General features: G+C 37.8%; 2 protein-coding genes across 3 annotated transcripts; one reads left to right on the forward strand and one right to left on the reverse strand.

Annotated features, from left to right (window-relative positions):
* Window positions 1-5,582: 5,582 nt before the first annotated feature.
* Window positions 5,583-10,855, forward strand: stoml3b (stomatin (EPB72)-like 3b). Of its 2 annotated transcripts, XM_058412751.1 has the most exons (8): window positions 5,592-5,716; window positions 6,258-6,351; window positions 7,425-7,528; window positions 8,513-8,585; window positions 8,685-8,767; window positions 9,284-9,487; window positions 9,634-9,768; window positions 10,040-10,855. In XM_058412751.1, exons 2-8 carry the CDS (start codon window positions 6,327-6,329, stop codon window positions 10,226-10,228), a joined length of 813 nt encoding a protein of 270 aa, XP_058268734.1. In that variant the 5' UTR covers window positions 5,592-5,716; window positions 6,258-6,326; the 3' UTR covers window positions 10,229-10,855. The 2 variants fall into 2 exon arrangements, with proteins under 2 accessions (XP_058268733.1, XP_058268734.1); XM_058412750.1 differs by lacking the exon at window positions 6,258-6,351 and having other exon boundaries at window positions 5,583-5,716.
* Window positions 10,848-15,211, reverse strand: LOC131367370 (solute carrier family 46 member 3). The gene is made up of 7 exons (XM_058412748.1): window positions 14,896-15,211; window positions 14,499-14,707; window positions 13,286-13,960; window positions 12,685-12,931; window positions 12,359-12,442; window positions 11,851-12,007; window positions 10,848-11,449 (listed from the first exon to the last, which is right to left on the reverse strand). The coding sequence occupies exons 1-7, from the start codon at window positions 14,918-14,920 to the stop codon at window positions 11,350-11,352; spliced, it is 1,497 nt and encodes a 498-aa protein (XP_058268731.1). The 5' UTR covers window positions 14,921-15,211; the 3' UTR covers window positions 10,848-11,349.
* Window positions 15,212-17,808: the final 2,597 nt, after the last annotated feature.

Here is a 17,808-nt window from a genome sequence, read left to right on the forward strand (position 1 = left end):
CTGTATGTGTAAATACCTTTGACAAACAAAAGCAGCTGTTAAATGTGAGTGATGTGTGTTGGGTTATTATTTTTCTTTTATTATTATTTTTTATTATTTTATTTTATTTTTTTACTTCCTGGTGTCTGTATAAAAGGAATTAGGTAAATAAGATTCCTTGAACTTGTCATGGATTTACACGTTTTAGATGAAGTTGATGACTATCAAATACTGTACTAGACAGAACAGTAGGTGTAGGCTGCTTTATTTCATATGAAATAAATACATTTTTTTCTACTTGCCTGCTTTTCAGTACAAAACTGTTTACATATACAATTTCTGGCATTACACCGTGTAATGAACACAAAATATCCAATAAGTATGTTTAAATGGCGCTTAATTAAACCATATTTTGAGGACATGTGAACCACAATTCAGGATCTCACGATTTCGGTCACTTCTTGAGGATGATGCATGTGTTTATATTGTTTATATTTGTGCCTTTTAATGGCATAATGTGTTCAGGTTTTCCGTGTATGCATCCCAACATACTTATTAGTATTAATATTTGAATATTTAAAGGATTTATGTAATTTTCATTATAAGTGATCGATGAACTGATTAGATTTTGGAACGGATCCAAACGTCATCAGGATCACGGAAAGGTCGATTGCTTCTGTGTTGTTTGTCATCCAGTGATATTACTTACTCATTCAGGAACTCCATGCCCATTTTTGGCAGTAGCGGCATACCCGATGCCACATAGTCCTACTTGTTTCATGTTATTTTATCCACGATAAAAAAAATAGTACTGCAGACTCTGAATGCTTTCAGCACAAATGTTTCATTCCATCCACAGCATTTTACATTGAGCTCTGTCCTTTGTGTGTAAGAGATGGTGAGTATTTGGGCAAGTAACCGAAGAGCACTTTGATTTTATTGGGATGAATACAAATACACAAGACCATTTCTTTCTGCTTTAAATTTATGCTGACTATGTCAAGATAATAAACAATACTAAAAGCTGATTTGAAGATTATATAATAAAACAAACCATTCAACTAAAAACAACTAAAATGGATAGATATCTGTTATACTTTTGGAGCTGGATTAAAATGCTATCTGTATGATCTATCTGTAGTTTACAAAATATCTAAAGAATATGCATTAGACATTTGAAAATAATTCTTCAGATGCAGGCTGTGATATGTAATATGTAAAGAAAAAAAACCCTACATATTTACAACAGGCAAACAGGAAAAGAACATTGCTTTATTTTTATTTTGGTATTCATCATACCAGAGAAATACATATCTGGCGAACCATAGATGGTCTGCTGAAAGCTGTAAGGGCTGTAAGTCAGAAAAGAGACAAATGGTCTGGTAAAACAAGGCATCACGCAACAGAATTAAACTGAGGACTGATCAGGTGTTTATGCATTAATATTTTGCTCACAGCAGACGTCTGTATTTTTTTTATAGCAATGGTAGATGCATTATCGACCATTGTCGATAATGATTATTGTCGAGTCCTTCCGCTTTCTGGGCACCACCATCAGCAGGAGCTCAAGTGGGAGAAGAACATCAGCTCCCTCACTAAGAAGGCTCAGCAGAGGATCTATTTCCTGCGGCAGCTGAAGAAGTTTCTCCTCCCTGAGATGCTGGTGAACTTCTACACTGCCATCATCGAATCTATCCTCACATCCTCCATCACAGTCTGGTTTGCTGCAGCTACAGCCAGGGACAAGGCCAAGCTTCAGCGTGTCATCCACTCTGCTGAGAAGGTGATCGGCTGCAGTCTTCCATCTCTCCAGGAGCTGTACCTCTCCAGGACTCAGAGACGTGCAGCCAAGATCGCAGCTGACCCCTCTCATCCTGGAAACAAACTTTTTCAGTTCCTCCCCTCTGGCAAGAGGCTCCGGTCCATCAGGAACAGGACCTCACGCCACAAGAACAGTTTCTTCCCCACTGCAGTCAGCATGCTGAACAGTGCCTCACTTACCCCCAGATGACCCCCCCCAACCCAGACACTCACTTCCACATTCTAAATTGCACTACTGTTCATTCAAACTCACACTTTTGTACACAATCCTTACCTCATTCTACATTGTGTACATACCTCACATCTGTATATATGTTACAGTCACTTTCACTTTCACATTTTTCTATTGCACTAATTTTCATACAAGTCACCTTATACAGTATTTATTTAAATTATTTACCTGTGTATATGTTTGCACCTGACACCAAGACAAATTCCTAGTACTGTAAAGTGCTCCTTGCTGACACTTTGCTGAACCTGGCAATAAAACTTTTTCTGATTCTGATTATTATAATATTCACACGTGGACTAAATAGTTGGTACCCTTCCATTTAAAGAAAGCTCAACGCTCAGTGAAATAACTCGATAATAAATAAACATTTATTGAAAATTGACTAATGAAAATCAGACACAGAATTGTGGGTCAACAGAAGCATTAAAAAAAAAAAACGATCATACTCTTAACTTAACTCTATGAGACTTCTGCACCTCTCAACAGTTTTTTGTCCCAATCCTTGTTAGCAAACTCATCTGTCCAAACGACATCTGTCTCATCTGTCCAAAGGACAAGCTGCTAAGCTTCTGAGAGAATGTCCCTCGGACAGATGAGACGAAACTGGAGCTTTTTGGCAAGTCACATCACCTACTGTGAAACATGGAGGAGGCTCGGTTATGTTCTAAGGCTGCTTTGCTGCATCTTCCACAGGGTGTCAGGGTATTGAATCTGTGCAGGGTACAATGAAATCCCAAGACTGTCAAGGCATTCTGGAGAGAAATGTGCTGTCCAGTGTCAGAAGGCTCAGTCTCAGTTGCAGGTCATGGGTCCTCCAACAGGATAACGACTCAAAACACACAGCTAAAAACAACCAAGAATGGCTAAGTACAAAAGATTGGGCTATTCTGAAGCGGCCTTCTATGAGCTGGGATCCAAATCAAATGTTCCTATTGAACATCTGAGAACATGAACATGAGAAGACACCCTTCAAACCTGAGACAGCTGGAGCACAAGAAGTGGGACAAAATACCTGTGGACAGGTGCAGAGAGGTACAGAAAGCGCTTGATTGCAGGGATCGCCTCAAAAGGTTGTGCAACAAAATATTAAGTTAAGAGTACCATCATTTTTGTCCAGTTTCATTAGTTTGTTTTTTCTGTTGAAGCATAATTCAAAAGCAGGGTCTGATTTTCATTAGTCAACTTTCAATACATTTTATTTATTATTACTTTTTCAGTTTCAAGTTATTTCAGTGACCAGTGTGGCTTTTTCTTTCTTTAATGGAAAGGTACCAACAAATTTGTCCCCATGTGTATGTCCTATTTCTTCCCCCTTTTTGTCACTGATATTTTACACTAAGTTTTGTAAATGTAAATTGTTTGTGCTAAATACATTTTAAACTTACATATAAAAAGAAAATCTATAGTAATTGGATGCAGTCTGGCCAAAATTATATCATGAATCATTAATGATAATATAGTGATAAAACACGTCACGTTCTATATAGTGCATATGATCATGAGTCACAGAGGCCTTTTCACCTTTTACTCTATGACCTCTGTTGTGCAACATAAATACTATAAGCTAGCTATTAATAACCAGTGCTATCTATTTCAGATTAGTGAAGTTTTTTTTTTTTTTTTTTTTTAAATATACACTATATTGCCAAAAGTATTCGCTCACCTGCCTTGACTCTCATATGAACTTAAGTGACATCCCATTCCTAATCCATAGGGTTCAATATGACGTCGGTCCACCCTTTGCAGCTATAACAGCTTCAACTCTTCTGGGAAGGCTGTCCACAAGGTTTAGGAGTGTGTTTATGGGAATTTTTGACCATTCTTCCAGAAGCGCATTTGTGAGGTCACACACTGATGTTGGACGAGAAGGTCTGGTTCACAGTCTCCACTCTAATTCATCCCAAAGGTGTTCTATCGGGTTGAGGTCAGGACTCTGTGCAGGCCAGTCAAGTTCATCCACACCAGACTCTGTCATCCATGTCTTTATGGACCTTGCTTTGGTCACTGGTGCACAGTCATGTTGGAAGAGGAAGGGGCCAGCTCCAAACTGTTCCCACAAAGTTGGGAGCATGGAATTGTCCAAAATGTCTTGGTATGCTGAAGCATTCAGAGTTCCTTTCACTGGAACTAAGGGGCCAAGCCCAGCTCCTGAAAAACAACCCCACACCATAATCCCCCCTCCACCAAACTTTACACTTGGCACAATGCAGTCAGACAAGTACCGTTCCGAGAAGCGTGATTCGTCACTCCAGAGAACGCATCTCCACTGCTCTAGAGTCCAGTGGCGGCGTGCGTTACACCACTGCATCCGACGCTTTGCATTGCACTTGGTGATGTATGGCTTGGATGCAGCTGCTCGGCCATGGAAACCCATTCCTTGAAGCTCTCTGCGCACTGTTCTTGAGCTAATCTGAAGGCCACATGAAGTTTGGAGGTCTGTAGCGATTGACTCTGCAGAAAGTTGGCGACCTCTTCGCACTATGCGCCTCAGCATCCGCTGACCCCGCTCCGTCAGTTTACGTGGCCTACCACTTCGTGGCTGAGTTGCTGTCGTTCCCAAACACTTCCACGTTCTTATAATACAGCTGACAGCTGACTGTGGAATATTTAGGAGCGAGGAAATTTCACGACTGGATTTGTTGCACAGGTGGCATCCTATCACAGTTCCACGCTGGAATTCACTGAGCTCCTGAGAGCGACCCATTCTTTCACAAATGTTTGTAAAAACAGTCTGCATGCCTAGGTGCTTGATTTTATACACCTGTGGCCATGGAAGTGATTGGAACACCTGATTCTGATTACTTGGATGGGTGAGCGAATACTTTTGGCAATATAGTGTATGTGTGTATGTGATTGGGTTTAATGTATAACAAGGACCTACTATGTGAGACTGGGTAGAATTTTCAACATACAATCACAGGTCACTTTAACCAAAAAGCATTCATGCAGTAATCCAATATTTCCACATGCTGTTTCACTACAACATATTACAAAATATAGGAGAATTTATACTTATGTAAGGGAGTGATTAAAAAAAAGGAAAACACACACACACACACACACAGAGAAAGAGAGAGAGAGAGAGAGAGAGAGAGAGAGACCGTGACACTCATAATATGCTGTTCACACTCAATTAGGTCTGATCAGACCATGATGGGATTTTAGAAATTAAATTATTAGACTAGCTGAGAGTTACTAAGCCATAAATGTTGATGCACAGGGGTATTGCCATATTGCCTGGAACCATTTTGGACCACTTACTTCCAGTGAAGAGAAATCTTAATGCTCAATCTTAAAATCTAAAATCAAACACATCCACCAGATATTGGGATAGGATGCAAAAGCAGAGTGAGCGAGAAATACTAGATTTAATGGATGGATATAATGATCATAAATAATTTAGCATTTCTAATCAGATAAGAGATTCTATTCATATTTGTGGCGCTATTAGAGCCTTTGAAGTAGAAACACATTGTCATGATGCAATTTGGGCTATCTGATATTTCGTAATGTCACTCCTTCTATAAAGCCACGCCTCTGCAGCCAGTAGTGTATTAAAGCGAGAACCACTTCCCTCAGAGTCCTAAACAACTCTACTCCTACAAACCTCTAAAGGGATTCCTTGCTGTATGGAAATGGAGGGTCGAGTAGAAAGAGGAACTGCAAGCAAGACAGACTTAATTAGTAAGTTAATATATATTTATTCTATTTTACTCATCACTCTTTCTCTTTTACCCACCTTTATTCTGTTTACATTTATGCAGCCTGTATGATAATATGCTTGTTTATGTCTAAACTCCTTAATCAGTTGGTTTCTGGAAAGCTCCCTACACCAACGAGAGCAAAGTTTAAGAGCTTTTATCTAAGGACACATGTCATATGGTTGCGTTTATGGTTCAGGAGTGTCATTACTGTTATTGTGATGAGTATGATTCGAGACAGTGTCATTGCATCTGTACACACAAATACATTTATGAACCAGCTCAGATATTATGAGGAGTTATAGGTTATAGATGAACCGCTGATTTAGGACTGAGCTTACTGTATATAATTCAAAAACACAAAGCAGTGCAACTAATTTGAATTCTTATTCCTTAGTAAATAAATATATATGTATATTATATATTATACCTGTGCTGTACTTAGGTATAGTATGTATGTGTCCTTAACTCACATTTAAAATACAATAGCATTTGTTTTTTTATTTCACACTGAAATCCTACAGCAGGGACTATCACTTCCCTCCACTCAGCATGGAGAAAGTTGATGGAACTGAAATCTAACTACAGGAAAGATGTTTAACCACAAAACAAATAAATGTGAGTGTTGTTGACTTTCGGGTTGGAAACTCTACTTTACTGCCTTTACTGCCTGTAAAGTGTACAGAGCACTGGAATAGGTTAGGTATCTAAAAACCACATTGGTGATATGCATCAGACCAGCCTTTATTTATGATTTTGCTGTATACTGAGCAAACAGTGTTCTCTCTAGGCCATCAGCTATTGCTTGCCTTTATGCATGCACGTACACATGACCCATGAACCCTCTTATATCACCCTGGTAACACGGCTAATAAAAATGAAAGGTAGATAGCACTTTAAAGTGGAAACCAAGAACTTGGAAACATATGGATGTTAATGATATTTAGAATCAAAATACAATTAATTTACAATACTACTACTATACTACTGTATAGATATGTGTGTGTGTGTATGAACGGTATTTTGATTCTAAATACATATATATGATCATAGTTTGTTTGAAAAGTCTTCAAAAGATATCAAGCTGTAAAGTCTTCAAAAGATATCAAGCTTAATCCTAAATTCCTCAGAAAACACACTGTGGGAAGAATGAACGAAGCTCCAGGGTTGCGTAATTATGAGAGCAGCCAGAAATCTGTGTGTATTACAGGAAATTCTCACAGGATGTTAACTGTTCCCTACCCACAGCACATGTTTCAACCATGTGACTCAACCAAGGCTGCTAATGTTCACCATTAGAAAGTTGTAGGAGAAAAAAAAGGGATAATTAAATACAGTATGAAAGCATATTGTAATGATTTTTTTAATTTATTGTTCTAAAGACCAGCAAGTAAGGGTTGCTATTCAATCCATGGACACTGGACAGATGAACTGGCTAACTGGCTTACACCAGTGAATTTAAGGGATGTGAGAATGAAACAACAAAAAAACAGAAAATACAGTATTTAGAAAATGCTAAACATGGCTCTTCACATTTCTTTTTATGTTTGAATATCCATAAGCTTTAATTAACTAGTATTAGTATGAATTAATCAAATCTCTCTTTCTCTCTCTCTCTCTCTCTCTCTCTCTCTCTTTCTCTCTCTCTGTCTCTCTCTCTGTCTCTCTCTCTCTCTCTCTCCTGGTTACAGGTGAGAGTAAACCAGGCCTTGGCTTTTGTGGATGGATCCTTGTTGCTCTGTCTACGTTTTTCACAGTGCTGTTGTTCCCGATCACAATTGGTATTAGCCTCAAGGTAATACCAAAAACACACATTTTTAATGAAATATGTGAAAATTATATACGTTTAGTTTATCTAATAAAATATCGAAAAGATTTACAGATACACTGAGCTTTTTACTGGGTATTTATGCATAGCAATAAGCATCAAATAGACAAAATAAAATCTGAAAATGCAAATGCAGTCAAATTCAGAATTATTAGCACCCTTTGAGAGGACAGACAAAATGGATTTTACAAAATCCATAGCTCAAGTGGCTCTGGGTCGTTGAACAGAAGATCGTGGTTCACTGCCAAGCTGCCACCATTGGGCCCTTGAGCAAGGCCCTCAACCCACCCTGCTCCATGGGCGCTGCCTCATGTCTGACCCTGTGCTCTGACCCCAACCCCCAAGTTGCGAAGAAAGAAATTATATAATAGAGATAAAAGAATAATTATATGAAGTCTTTAAATATTTTAATTGTTCTAGAAAATCTGTAGTTGCCAGCTAATGAACCCCAAAGAGATTGCAACACAAAAAAGACAGACAATTGTGTGATGTGTAAAAAAAAAAAGTCTAAATATTTAAACAATACCATTAAGCACAGTAAAGGGCTTAATAAACATTTATGTAGTTAGAAACAGCTGGAAATGGCTAGGAATGTATTGTTTGAGCAGACTACACCAGTTGTAAGGATTCAGAATCAACCATTAAACATCCTTAATAGTAAGCTACTTGGCATGCTTGTAAGGAAGGGAGTCTCACTTCCTGAGAACATAACAAAAAATGAACCTGAACTTTACCAAGCTAAAGTTAAACCCAAACATAAATTCTAAAAATATATCCGTACATACACAATTGTGTGACCTTTAAAATATTTATTATGTGTCAACAAACATATAGTCTCTTGTTTATTAGTTTTCATTTCATTTCAACACCATGGAGGCGAATGTAATTTGTTAACCTGTTGTAATATAAAAGATCATCGTTTCTGAGCATCGATCTATTACTCTCTTACAGATTGTTAAGGAATATGAACGAGCTGTAATATTCAGACTTGGCCGCATCACAGCTAGAAAGCCAAAGGGACCAGGTAACCCAGTCTGCTACTTTTATCAGCTATTACTTCTTCTTTGAGAAGAAGTGATTTTGATCAGAATGAATGATTAATTTTTTTTCCTGCCACTTCTAGGTATCTTCTTTATCATTCCCTGCACTGACAGCTTTGTAAAGGTGGACATGAGAACAGTATCATTCGACATTCCTCCTCAAGAGGTAGGTTAGACTGAGGATCCATTCAAAAGCACATTCAGTGTACAGTATATACTATACATTCACTTAACGTTAGGTGATTAATCACGAGGTTTTACACTTGGAGGAACAAGTGGGCAGAGACACACCTTAAGTTATATACTTAATTACACCACTTCAACATTTTTAAAGATGAACGCATCAAAGAGGCTAAGTGGACATTATAGCAGAAGATCAACAATGTCTCTCAGGAAACTTTAGTCTACTGTGATAAATTGAACAAATATGTAGAAGAACAATATTATGTAAGAATATTTAATGTCTTACCCCTGGCTGCAGAACAAAAAGTTCATAGGGTAAAATGGGAACTAATCCAGCTCTGCCTACATGGGACAGAGTCAAGGCAAAAAGGGTGGAGTGAACTCACTGTGTTACAGGCTGGATAAAGTGTTATACAGGGTTGTGTGGGTGTGACCTAGCTTTAAGTACTTTTATATATATTTTGCATGCAGTAAAGGTCATCAACCCTCTTGCTCATAGATTCTGACAAAGGACTCGGTGACAGTAAGTGTGGACGGAGTGGTGTATTTCCGGGTGAGTGATCCCATCGCCTCTGTGGCAAATGTCACCAATGCTGATTACTCTACACGCCTGCTTGCCCAGACTACCCTAAGGAACGTTCTGGGCACCAAGAACCTAGCTGAGGTTTTGTCAGATCGTGAGGGCATCTCTCACAGTATGCAGGTGAGACAAATATTTGACAAACAGACTCCTAATAGGCATCTATCTGTTAATCCATTTAGTGTGACATGGAATCATTTACTAATTTCTCATGTCTTTGTTCACATTTTTTTTTACCTCATGTCATGCAACCTACACACTTTCCTCAGATGACTTTGGATGATGCCACAGACTCTTGGGGCATCAAGGTGGAGCGTGTGGAAATAAAGGACGTGAAACTGCCTCAACAGCTTCAGAGGGCCATGGCAGCCGAGGCTGAGGCAACCCGCGAGGCTAGAGCTAAGGTCAGAGACTTCAGCCTGCGAGATTAAAGTTTATGGGCTTTAAATATTTTGACATGTTTTTATTTTGGTTGTTTAATACTCTGTGGTGATATTTTCCCTTAAAACAAACTACTAAAGCAAATGAAATGGTAGCTAATTTTATTTCACTACAAATATGAAGTGCAATAGAGCCTGGAGTAATCTTCCTCAATCAATCGTTAAGGTTATTGCTCTGTAATCTACATCAGTCAAAGCTTATTTTCTAAAATGTGAAACTACCTCATTTGTACAGGTGATCGCAGCAGAGGGAGAAATGAACGCTTCACGTGCTCTGAAAGAGGCTTCACTGGTGATCGCTGAGTCTCCATCTGCTCTACAGCTCCGCTACCTGCAGACCCTCAACACCATCGCTGCTGAGAAGAACTCCACCATCATCTTCCCACTGCCCATAGACATGATGGGTCACTTTCTGAAAAAATGAAAATTGGAAATAACTCCAGTCTCCCTCACAAATATGAACGTTTACTTTTCAGAGGACTATGTATTACTTTGACTTCCCTGGCAAAAGATTTTATATCGTAATGTACCAGGTGTCATATCAATGCCAAATTCGGCACCTGACTCCATTTCCCAGAATGCACCTCTGACTACAAATGTGCTCCATAAACTCCAACTCCTAGTTCACATGCTCAAATTCACCTGAATACTCATTGCACACACCTGACACAATCGCCATGATACGCTATTTAGGCGCGATCACAGCACTAAGACTTTGTAAAATATTGGTTCAGCTCTGTTTGCTCCTCTGACATATCATGCCTTTTGATTTGCTCATGTTTACTGTTTCTGGTTTTGACCCATTTTTGTTTTCTCATTTCACGATTATCAACCCACTGCTTGACACTGGACACTGTGATTAATATCGGGCTGTGGATTTGTTTGTTCGTGCCAGCCTTTAATTAAAAGCATTCACTCCAACTGTTGCTGTCTCAGTCTCCTGAGTTAGGGTCAGCAGGACTATGTATTTTTGCTGGAACTGTGTAGTGTTCTATGAAAAATGATCCACAAACAGACATAAAAAACCCAATAAACAGTTTAATTATTTTAATATTTGCCACATTTACAGTTTCTGTATATATAGTCGCCTTCAAAAGAATTGGAACAGCAAGACCCAATCATTTGTTTTGCTATACAGTGAAGACATTTAGGTGTACATATCAGAAAATAAAAGCTGAAATGTCACCTCATATTAATTTAAAAAAAAAAAACAAATAATAAACAATAGAACTGGCCTTGATGTTCCAATACTTCCAGAGGGGATTGTATACCACATGGTTTACAATATTACTGTGAGGATATATTGGTATTCTGTAGGTAACTCATTTACAGACAGAATTATGATGTGATATTTTAATAGGCTTACAATAATAATTAGAAGAACATTTAAAATTAGTAACCAGCATGTTGTAAAATATGGAAAATATATTTATAATATACATAAATATACTTTCTATTTATTTAATTCATTAATAAAGTAGATGAAATGATCCAATTATGAATTATTTTAAAACATTCACTAAAACATATGCTATTTTAACATCATTAATGAGGTATCTCATAGCCTGTGCTGTCCTCACTGTCATCTTCAGAGGTCAGCATTCCGGACTCCTCCTCCATATCTAATCGCAGCCAGAGCACAACGCTGAAGAAAATAATTGGATGAACATTTAGTACATGATGGCTTTCATGTAGTTTGTAATGTAGAAGAAATAAAATATTATGGGAAGTGCTGTTATGGGGAAATAATCAATGAGGATTATGTATAATAATGTATTAAACTTTAATAATGTACTTTAATAATATAATAATGTATTTCGTTTCAATCTGTTTATTATTAGACTTAATATTATAACAGAATAATATAAATAGACTTAATTATTAGAAGGAGTGTATTAAAATAGACCTTCAATATTGTTAGGTGCAATGACCTACACCTCAAACAGATTCAAGAATTCATGTTTTATAACCTTTTTTTTTTGTAGAGAAAGCATGAATTAATATTGTATTCTTTATAAAGAGAAATGCACCATTATGTTTACTCACCCAATTAGTAATGCTGGTATTAAGGTAAGACCAGCAGCTAGAAGGAACGCAAACCCAGGGAACCAGGAGATGGTAGCAGAGTAAATGCTACTGAACAGTGGGAATGCCACTCCCATACTCAACATTTCCACAAAGGCCATACATGCAAACACAGCACCTAAAGAAGATATATCCACTGATCAGGCATAACATTATGACTACTGACAGGTGAAGTGAATAAGACTGATGATCTCCTCATCATGGTACCTGTTAGTGGGTGGGATATATTAGGCAGCAAGTGAACATTTTGTCCTCAGAGTTGATGTTAGAAGCAGGAAAAATGGACAAGTGTAAGGATTTGAGCGAGTTTGATGAAGGACCAAATTGTGATGGCTAGACCACTGGATCAGAGCATCTCCAAAACTGCAGCTCTTGTGGGGTGTTCCCGGTATAACTCTATGTATAACTCTATACATCCAAACCGTAAAGAAACTTACAGATGCACAGAGAACCTGCGAAACTCTCTTACCTTGTTCAGAGGTCAGCACCAGTTTGGACATCATTGAGCACATCACAGGAGCAGGCATGATGGACAGGAGTAGAGGAAGTCGAACTACAAAACCACAAAACATTACTGCACTACTGCCATACACTTCCTGCATTACTCATGCATTTACGCAGTTTTCTGTACTGTCCACCTGATTTAGGTGATTTATCTGTAGCCTAATTAAGCATTGTTGGATTTGGAATTACTTAAAGTCCATCCATCCATTCGTTTATCCATCCATCCATCCATCCATCCATCCATCTGACCATCTATTTGCTCTCTCTTTCACTAAACCTTCTTTTACTCACCCAGAAACATGAGCAGTGTGGTCTTGGCAAAGGTTGCCATGAAAAAGCCAGTGGCTACACTTAATAGTCCAAGCAGGGTGATGTGTACATCAGGCAGCCATTGTGACAGCAGAGACACACCAGCAAAACTGCTCAGGTAGATCAGAGTGTTAAGAGAAGATCCGTAGCCAATGAGCACCTCACTCCAACACAGTGGAGGATTCAGCTCATACAAGAGAAGGATGGACAGGGCACCTAATGTGGACACCTGAGGAATAATACTAATAGTATTAACTATATTTATAGCACAAATCCAAATATAGGATTAATTAATTATTAATAATCACAAATGAATATTTTGCTTTACACTGGTATGACATTCTGCAGCGTACATACAAGATACTGCTTTACTATTTTTGTGTGTTACTCTTGGATTGACACAATGACACAGTAATTAAAGATCATAAAACTGTCTGAATACGAGATTTACACAGATGCTAAGCAAGTAGGAGCATAATCATCAATAAACTTATTTTAAAAGGTTGTTTCAATATTCTCTTCTCCACACATTTAATCAATTTTGTATGAAAACCAAACTAAGATTTAGATTACTTCTTATCACCTTGTAGAAGACAAAGGCACTCAAGATGAGAAGCAGCAGTGTATTTTGTCTCCTTGTAGAAGCTGCAAAAAGCAGGTAGACACCATAAAAGCGCCTAGTCATGACCTGAGGTGTAGCTTGAGAGGGAGGTTCAGCATCTGCCCTGTGGCTGGACAAGCTCTGGTTCAGGGTCAAAGGACACTGAGGCTCCTTCAGGATCCCCAGCACATAAATCAGGTTGAGCAGATGAAGTATGGATGCAGAGAGGAATGGCCAGCTGAAGCCAGCTGCTTGAATATAGAACCCAGTGCAAAGGGAGCCCAAACCAGACAGCACACCTAGAACCATGTCTAGACGGGCCATTCGAACTGTCTTCTCTCTTTTTCTATTCTCAGCTTGGTCTTGTCCACAGCAGTCAGCCACATAGGAGAAACAACCACCTGTCAGAGTGCTTTTACCCCCAAAAATCCCAGCAAAGAAAGCAGCACCCAGAAGGTAGCTGAGGCTGAGGGAGTACTTGCTCACTATGAAGTAAGTAAGTGTGAAGAGAAAACTGCCCACCAAAGGGGGTACCATGGCCACCTTGCGACCACAATAGTCACTGTACGACACCAGAAACATTGAGGAGACCAGGCTGGGAAAGAGGAAGCACAGCTCAGTCTGGATGAGGAAGTGGGACGTCTCTTTCTGCACAGCCTGCAACACAACCATGTGTACTGAATTAGCTAGATCAAATGACCAATAATTATGAAACTATAAGGGCCTGAGTGTACAATCACTTTATAGAACCGGTTCTAAATGAGCTTGTATGGGTAAAATCTGACCAAATACTAGATTTGTATTTTTAAATATCCTAAGAGCATATTATATTTAATATAGAGTAATTACTCCTGATAAGAATAACTGAATTTAATTGATTGGTAAAGACAAAACACTCAACTTTATTACAATTCCCATGTGACAAAGTGAAATTGTAACTATGATCTTAAAGGGTGGGGAAAGGCAGAGGGCTGTGTGTGAATACTGTGTGTGTGTGTGTGTTTTGGAGGGGGGGGTATGGTAGCTTAGTGGTTAAGGTGTTGGACTACTGATCAGATGGTCGTGAGTTTAAATCCTAGGTCCATCAAGCTGCCTCTGCTGGGCCCCTAAACAAGGCCCTTAACCCTTTACTGCTCAGTTGTACAAAATGAGATAAATTGGGTATAATTCTGAATAAAATAAAGTGAAATCCTACCTGATGAATACTTAGATTGGTGTAGTTTGAGCAGTGAGACTGGTTTACACTGACAGGAAATGGAGATCCACTCAGCTGTTCCCACAGCCTCCTGTAGATATACTGCTCTACTAGAGGATAGGTCATAAACATGGCAAAAGCATGCAGACCCACCACAGGTTCAATCACAGTCACACACCCCATCTCACCTCCTGCTCTGCAGTCTGGCACTGTGGAGTGACATGTAGCAGAATCTGTGGAGTCCTCATTTCATATTCAGCTACTTACAAATGTTTACTCAACTTTAATCAACTAAGAAAATGTATCCTGTATTATTTCCTGTAATACAGGAAATTAAATTGAGCCAATTAAAAATAACACACACATTATAAAAACAAACCGCTGATGTGATTCTTACCTTTCGAACCTAGAACGCAATGCATTTCCACCCATTTCTGCTTTCTCTCCTTATTTTATTCACATTATATCCAGAAACATTTCCATTCTTATTCCTTGTTCCTGTGTAATAGTTGATTGTTTCTTTAAACAGGTGAGCACTTAAAGCAAACAGAAGTAAACACCAGCTCTGAAGCCCTGACGCTTTGTTGTAGAGGAAGCTAATCCCTGAAGAAATACTCCTGTGTGTTTGTGTGTGTGTGTGTGTGTGTGTGTAAGTGTGTTTTTGTGTGATCACTAGAGGGTGGAAATGAGAGTCGACTTACAGCATAAAGTTTGAGTAAAGGCTCAGTGAGGCTACCTACAGAGATAATTCATTCATGAACCTTGCACTAAAATAAAGTAATGCTGGCAGATGACTGACATTTTTTATGTGCTGTTTCTCATTTCTTTAACTGAACAACCTTGGTTCCACTGTTTGTTTTCTTTCCTCACGTCTTATCGCCTTCCCCTAAGGATGCGAGAAACGGATGCAAGAGTCCATCAAGGGAAATGCCTTTGCCAAATGAGATGCTGTTTATTACTGAAATGTTAAATCATTGTCCCTTATTGATAAATTGTAGCCAAGCTACACTTCCTCTTCCTGTCCATAGCAGAGAGATAAATAAACTCATATGTTACAGAAATAAACTTATAGATAATGATACTTTTCAATTTTTGTAGACTATAGTCCTTAATTAACGTATAATACCATATGTACAATATTCCTTAGCTTTCATTTAATTTTCACTTTCTAAAGCTCTTATCACTGAATTTCCATTCTTTACATATGTTGTCCTTAATGTCTATATCAAAAAATGAACATCAGACATGTTTTTTAACTACTTTAATATTTTATTTAATATCCATCCCTCCCAAAGTGCATACAAATGTTTTGAGATATAAATACTTTCCATTCCTTAAGATTAATAGTAACTAAGCTACGGCTACAGATACAGTTACAGCGTTAACCATCACAAAAGAAAGATTAAAAAAGCACATACACAGAAGAGAGATGATCCGCACAGACAAACATGCACTGCTGATTCATTTGACACCGTAAATATTATGTACACAAGCGACTGTACATTCCAGTCACCGGAAGAAGGAAGCAGAATGGAAGAAAACAATGAGCGTGAGATTTTCCACAAACATGTAGTCTGTGTGATGCATTTTATTTTTCTTGTTCTTAGTGAGATTTGAGATTCAGTTCTGTTAAAAAAGCTTCAGTCCCTGATCCAGTTTTACCCTTCATGCAGAAGAACAGAGCTGTTAGTAGTCGTTGTTGGAAACCGAGGTAATTAACCCCTTAGACTCTTAATCAGATATGTGTTTTAAATCATATTGTTCCATAAGAATATGAATTATACAGTAAAGGTAAGGAATATTAGTTTGTATACACCAATGTATCCTGGAGTTTAAGGGGTTAAAATATTTCAAATTTTCAGCATTCGGTTTTGGTCACTTTTGACCAATACAGAGGTCATATAATTGTCACATTTATACCTGTACACAATATTATGTTAAGATTACTATTATAAAGTTCCATCTAGGTGAAATGCCAGAAACAGTAGGATCTTACTAAAGTGCAAATCAGGATGTTCTGAGAGAAATTCTTTGGGAAAATATCTGTAATATATATTTTTTTATATTTCACTTCACAGCTTGGTTGGTTTGAAGGTAGAAATGTTTCTTCGTTCAATACTGATATTTTGAACCACTCATTTATTTCCAGTGATATGTAGAAAATGGTATGTTCATACTGAAATACGTAGCTGATCTCTGAAAACATTCTGATTTGAGAATTTAAAGAGGATGTTTAGGCTCTGGAGGGACTTAGATCGATATTAGAGTCAGAACACAATCTCTGAATGATCATCGGTGTGACAATGAAAACAAATGTCATTAAAATGAACTTAGTCCAGCACTGATCTTCATGGAACATATAAAGAACTGCAAAATCACTGTTAAAAAACTTCCTCTGTTTTTGCTGTGGTCCAGGAAATCAAGGCACATTAATCCAATGTGTATTAGGTTCGATTCTTGAATGGTTGTAACTGTAGAAATATTCGTAATAATAATTCATGTGCTGGTATAATAGCTGTTGAATAAGAAAAAGTACATTATATGCCAAGTTTAAACCAAATGTTTATAAAAACAAATGTTGACTGTCTTCAGTAATGTCTTCTAAAAGCTACCTGTTATGATAATGGCTAATTTATAGGTCCTGTTGTAACCTTATGGTCATCTGTGATAACTGGGTTATGTTAGCAAAAACAGAGGACTTTTTAAAGAATTCCAAACAACAAATATAGACTACAGGTTATTGACGGAACATTGTAAAAAGGAAACAAATTCAAGCCACGATACAACATGCAGTTGTACAATGATTTAAAACTCAAAATAAACACGGTCAAAAATATTTCCGTATAAGGTTAAAAAAATAGTCTCTAACCAAAAAACATTCTCATTCCTACAAGAGTGTGCTTATTAACAAACCAATATGTTCAGAAATCATAAGAACTGTATTTAAGAGAGCAAAAAACCAAACAAACGAACCCAAGAACAGCTTTTTAATTCTTGTTCTTGAATTAACCTATGAAAAGCACCATCAGACATTGATATTATAGAAAAAATACCAGTAAACATCTGACAATTATCAAAATTCATATCGGAAATCGGATTACCTCTGAAACAGGTAAATACACGATCTAACGCTAGATCTAGAAAATTTCCAGTTTTAAAAATTGTGTGGTGTGAGTTATCAAAAACGAGTTATTTTTCTTTCCTAATGCTCTGTTCTGAAATACAATATTTGCTTCACAATTCCTACTGTGCAACATTTTTGGGTACATTATTTGCTCAATCTGCATAAATGATTCATTAATTAATTCTT

Source organism: Hemibagrus wyckioides, linkage group LG16 (assembly GCF_019097595.1).
Source record: "Hemibagrus wyckioides isolate EC202008001 linkage group LG16, SWU_Hwy_1.0, whole genome shotgun sequence".
NCBI classification, from domain to species: Eukaryota; Metazoa; Chordata; class Actinopteri; order Siluriformes; family Bagridae; genus Hemibagrus; species Hemibagrus wyckioides.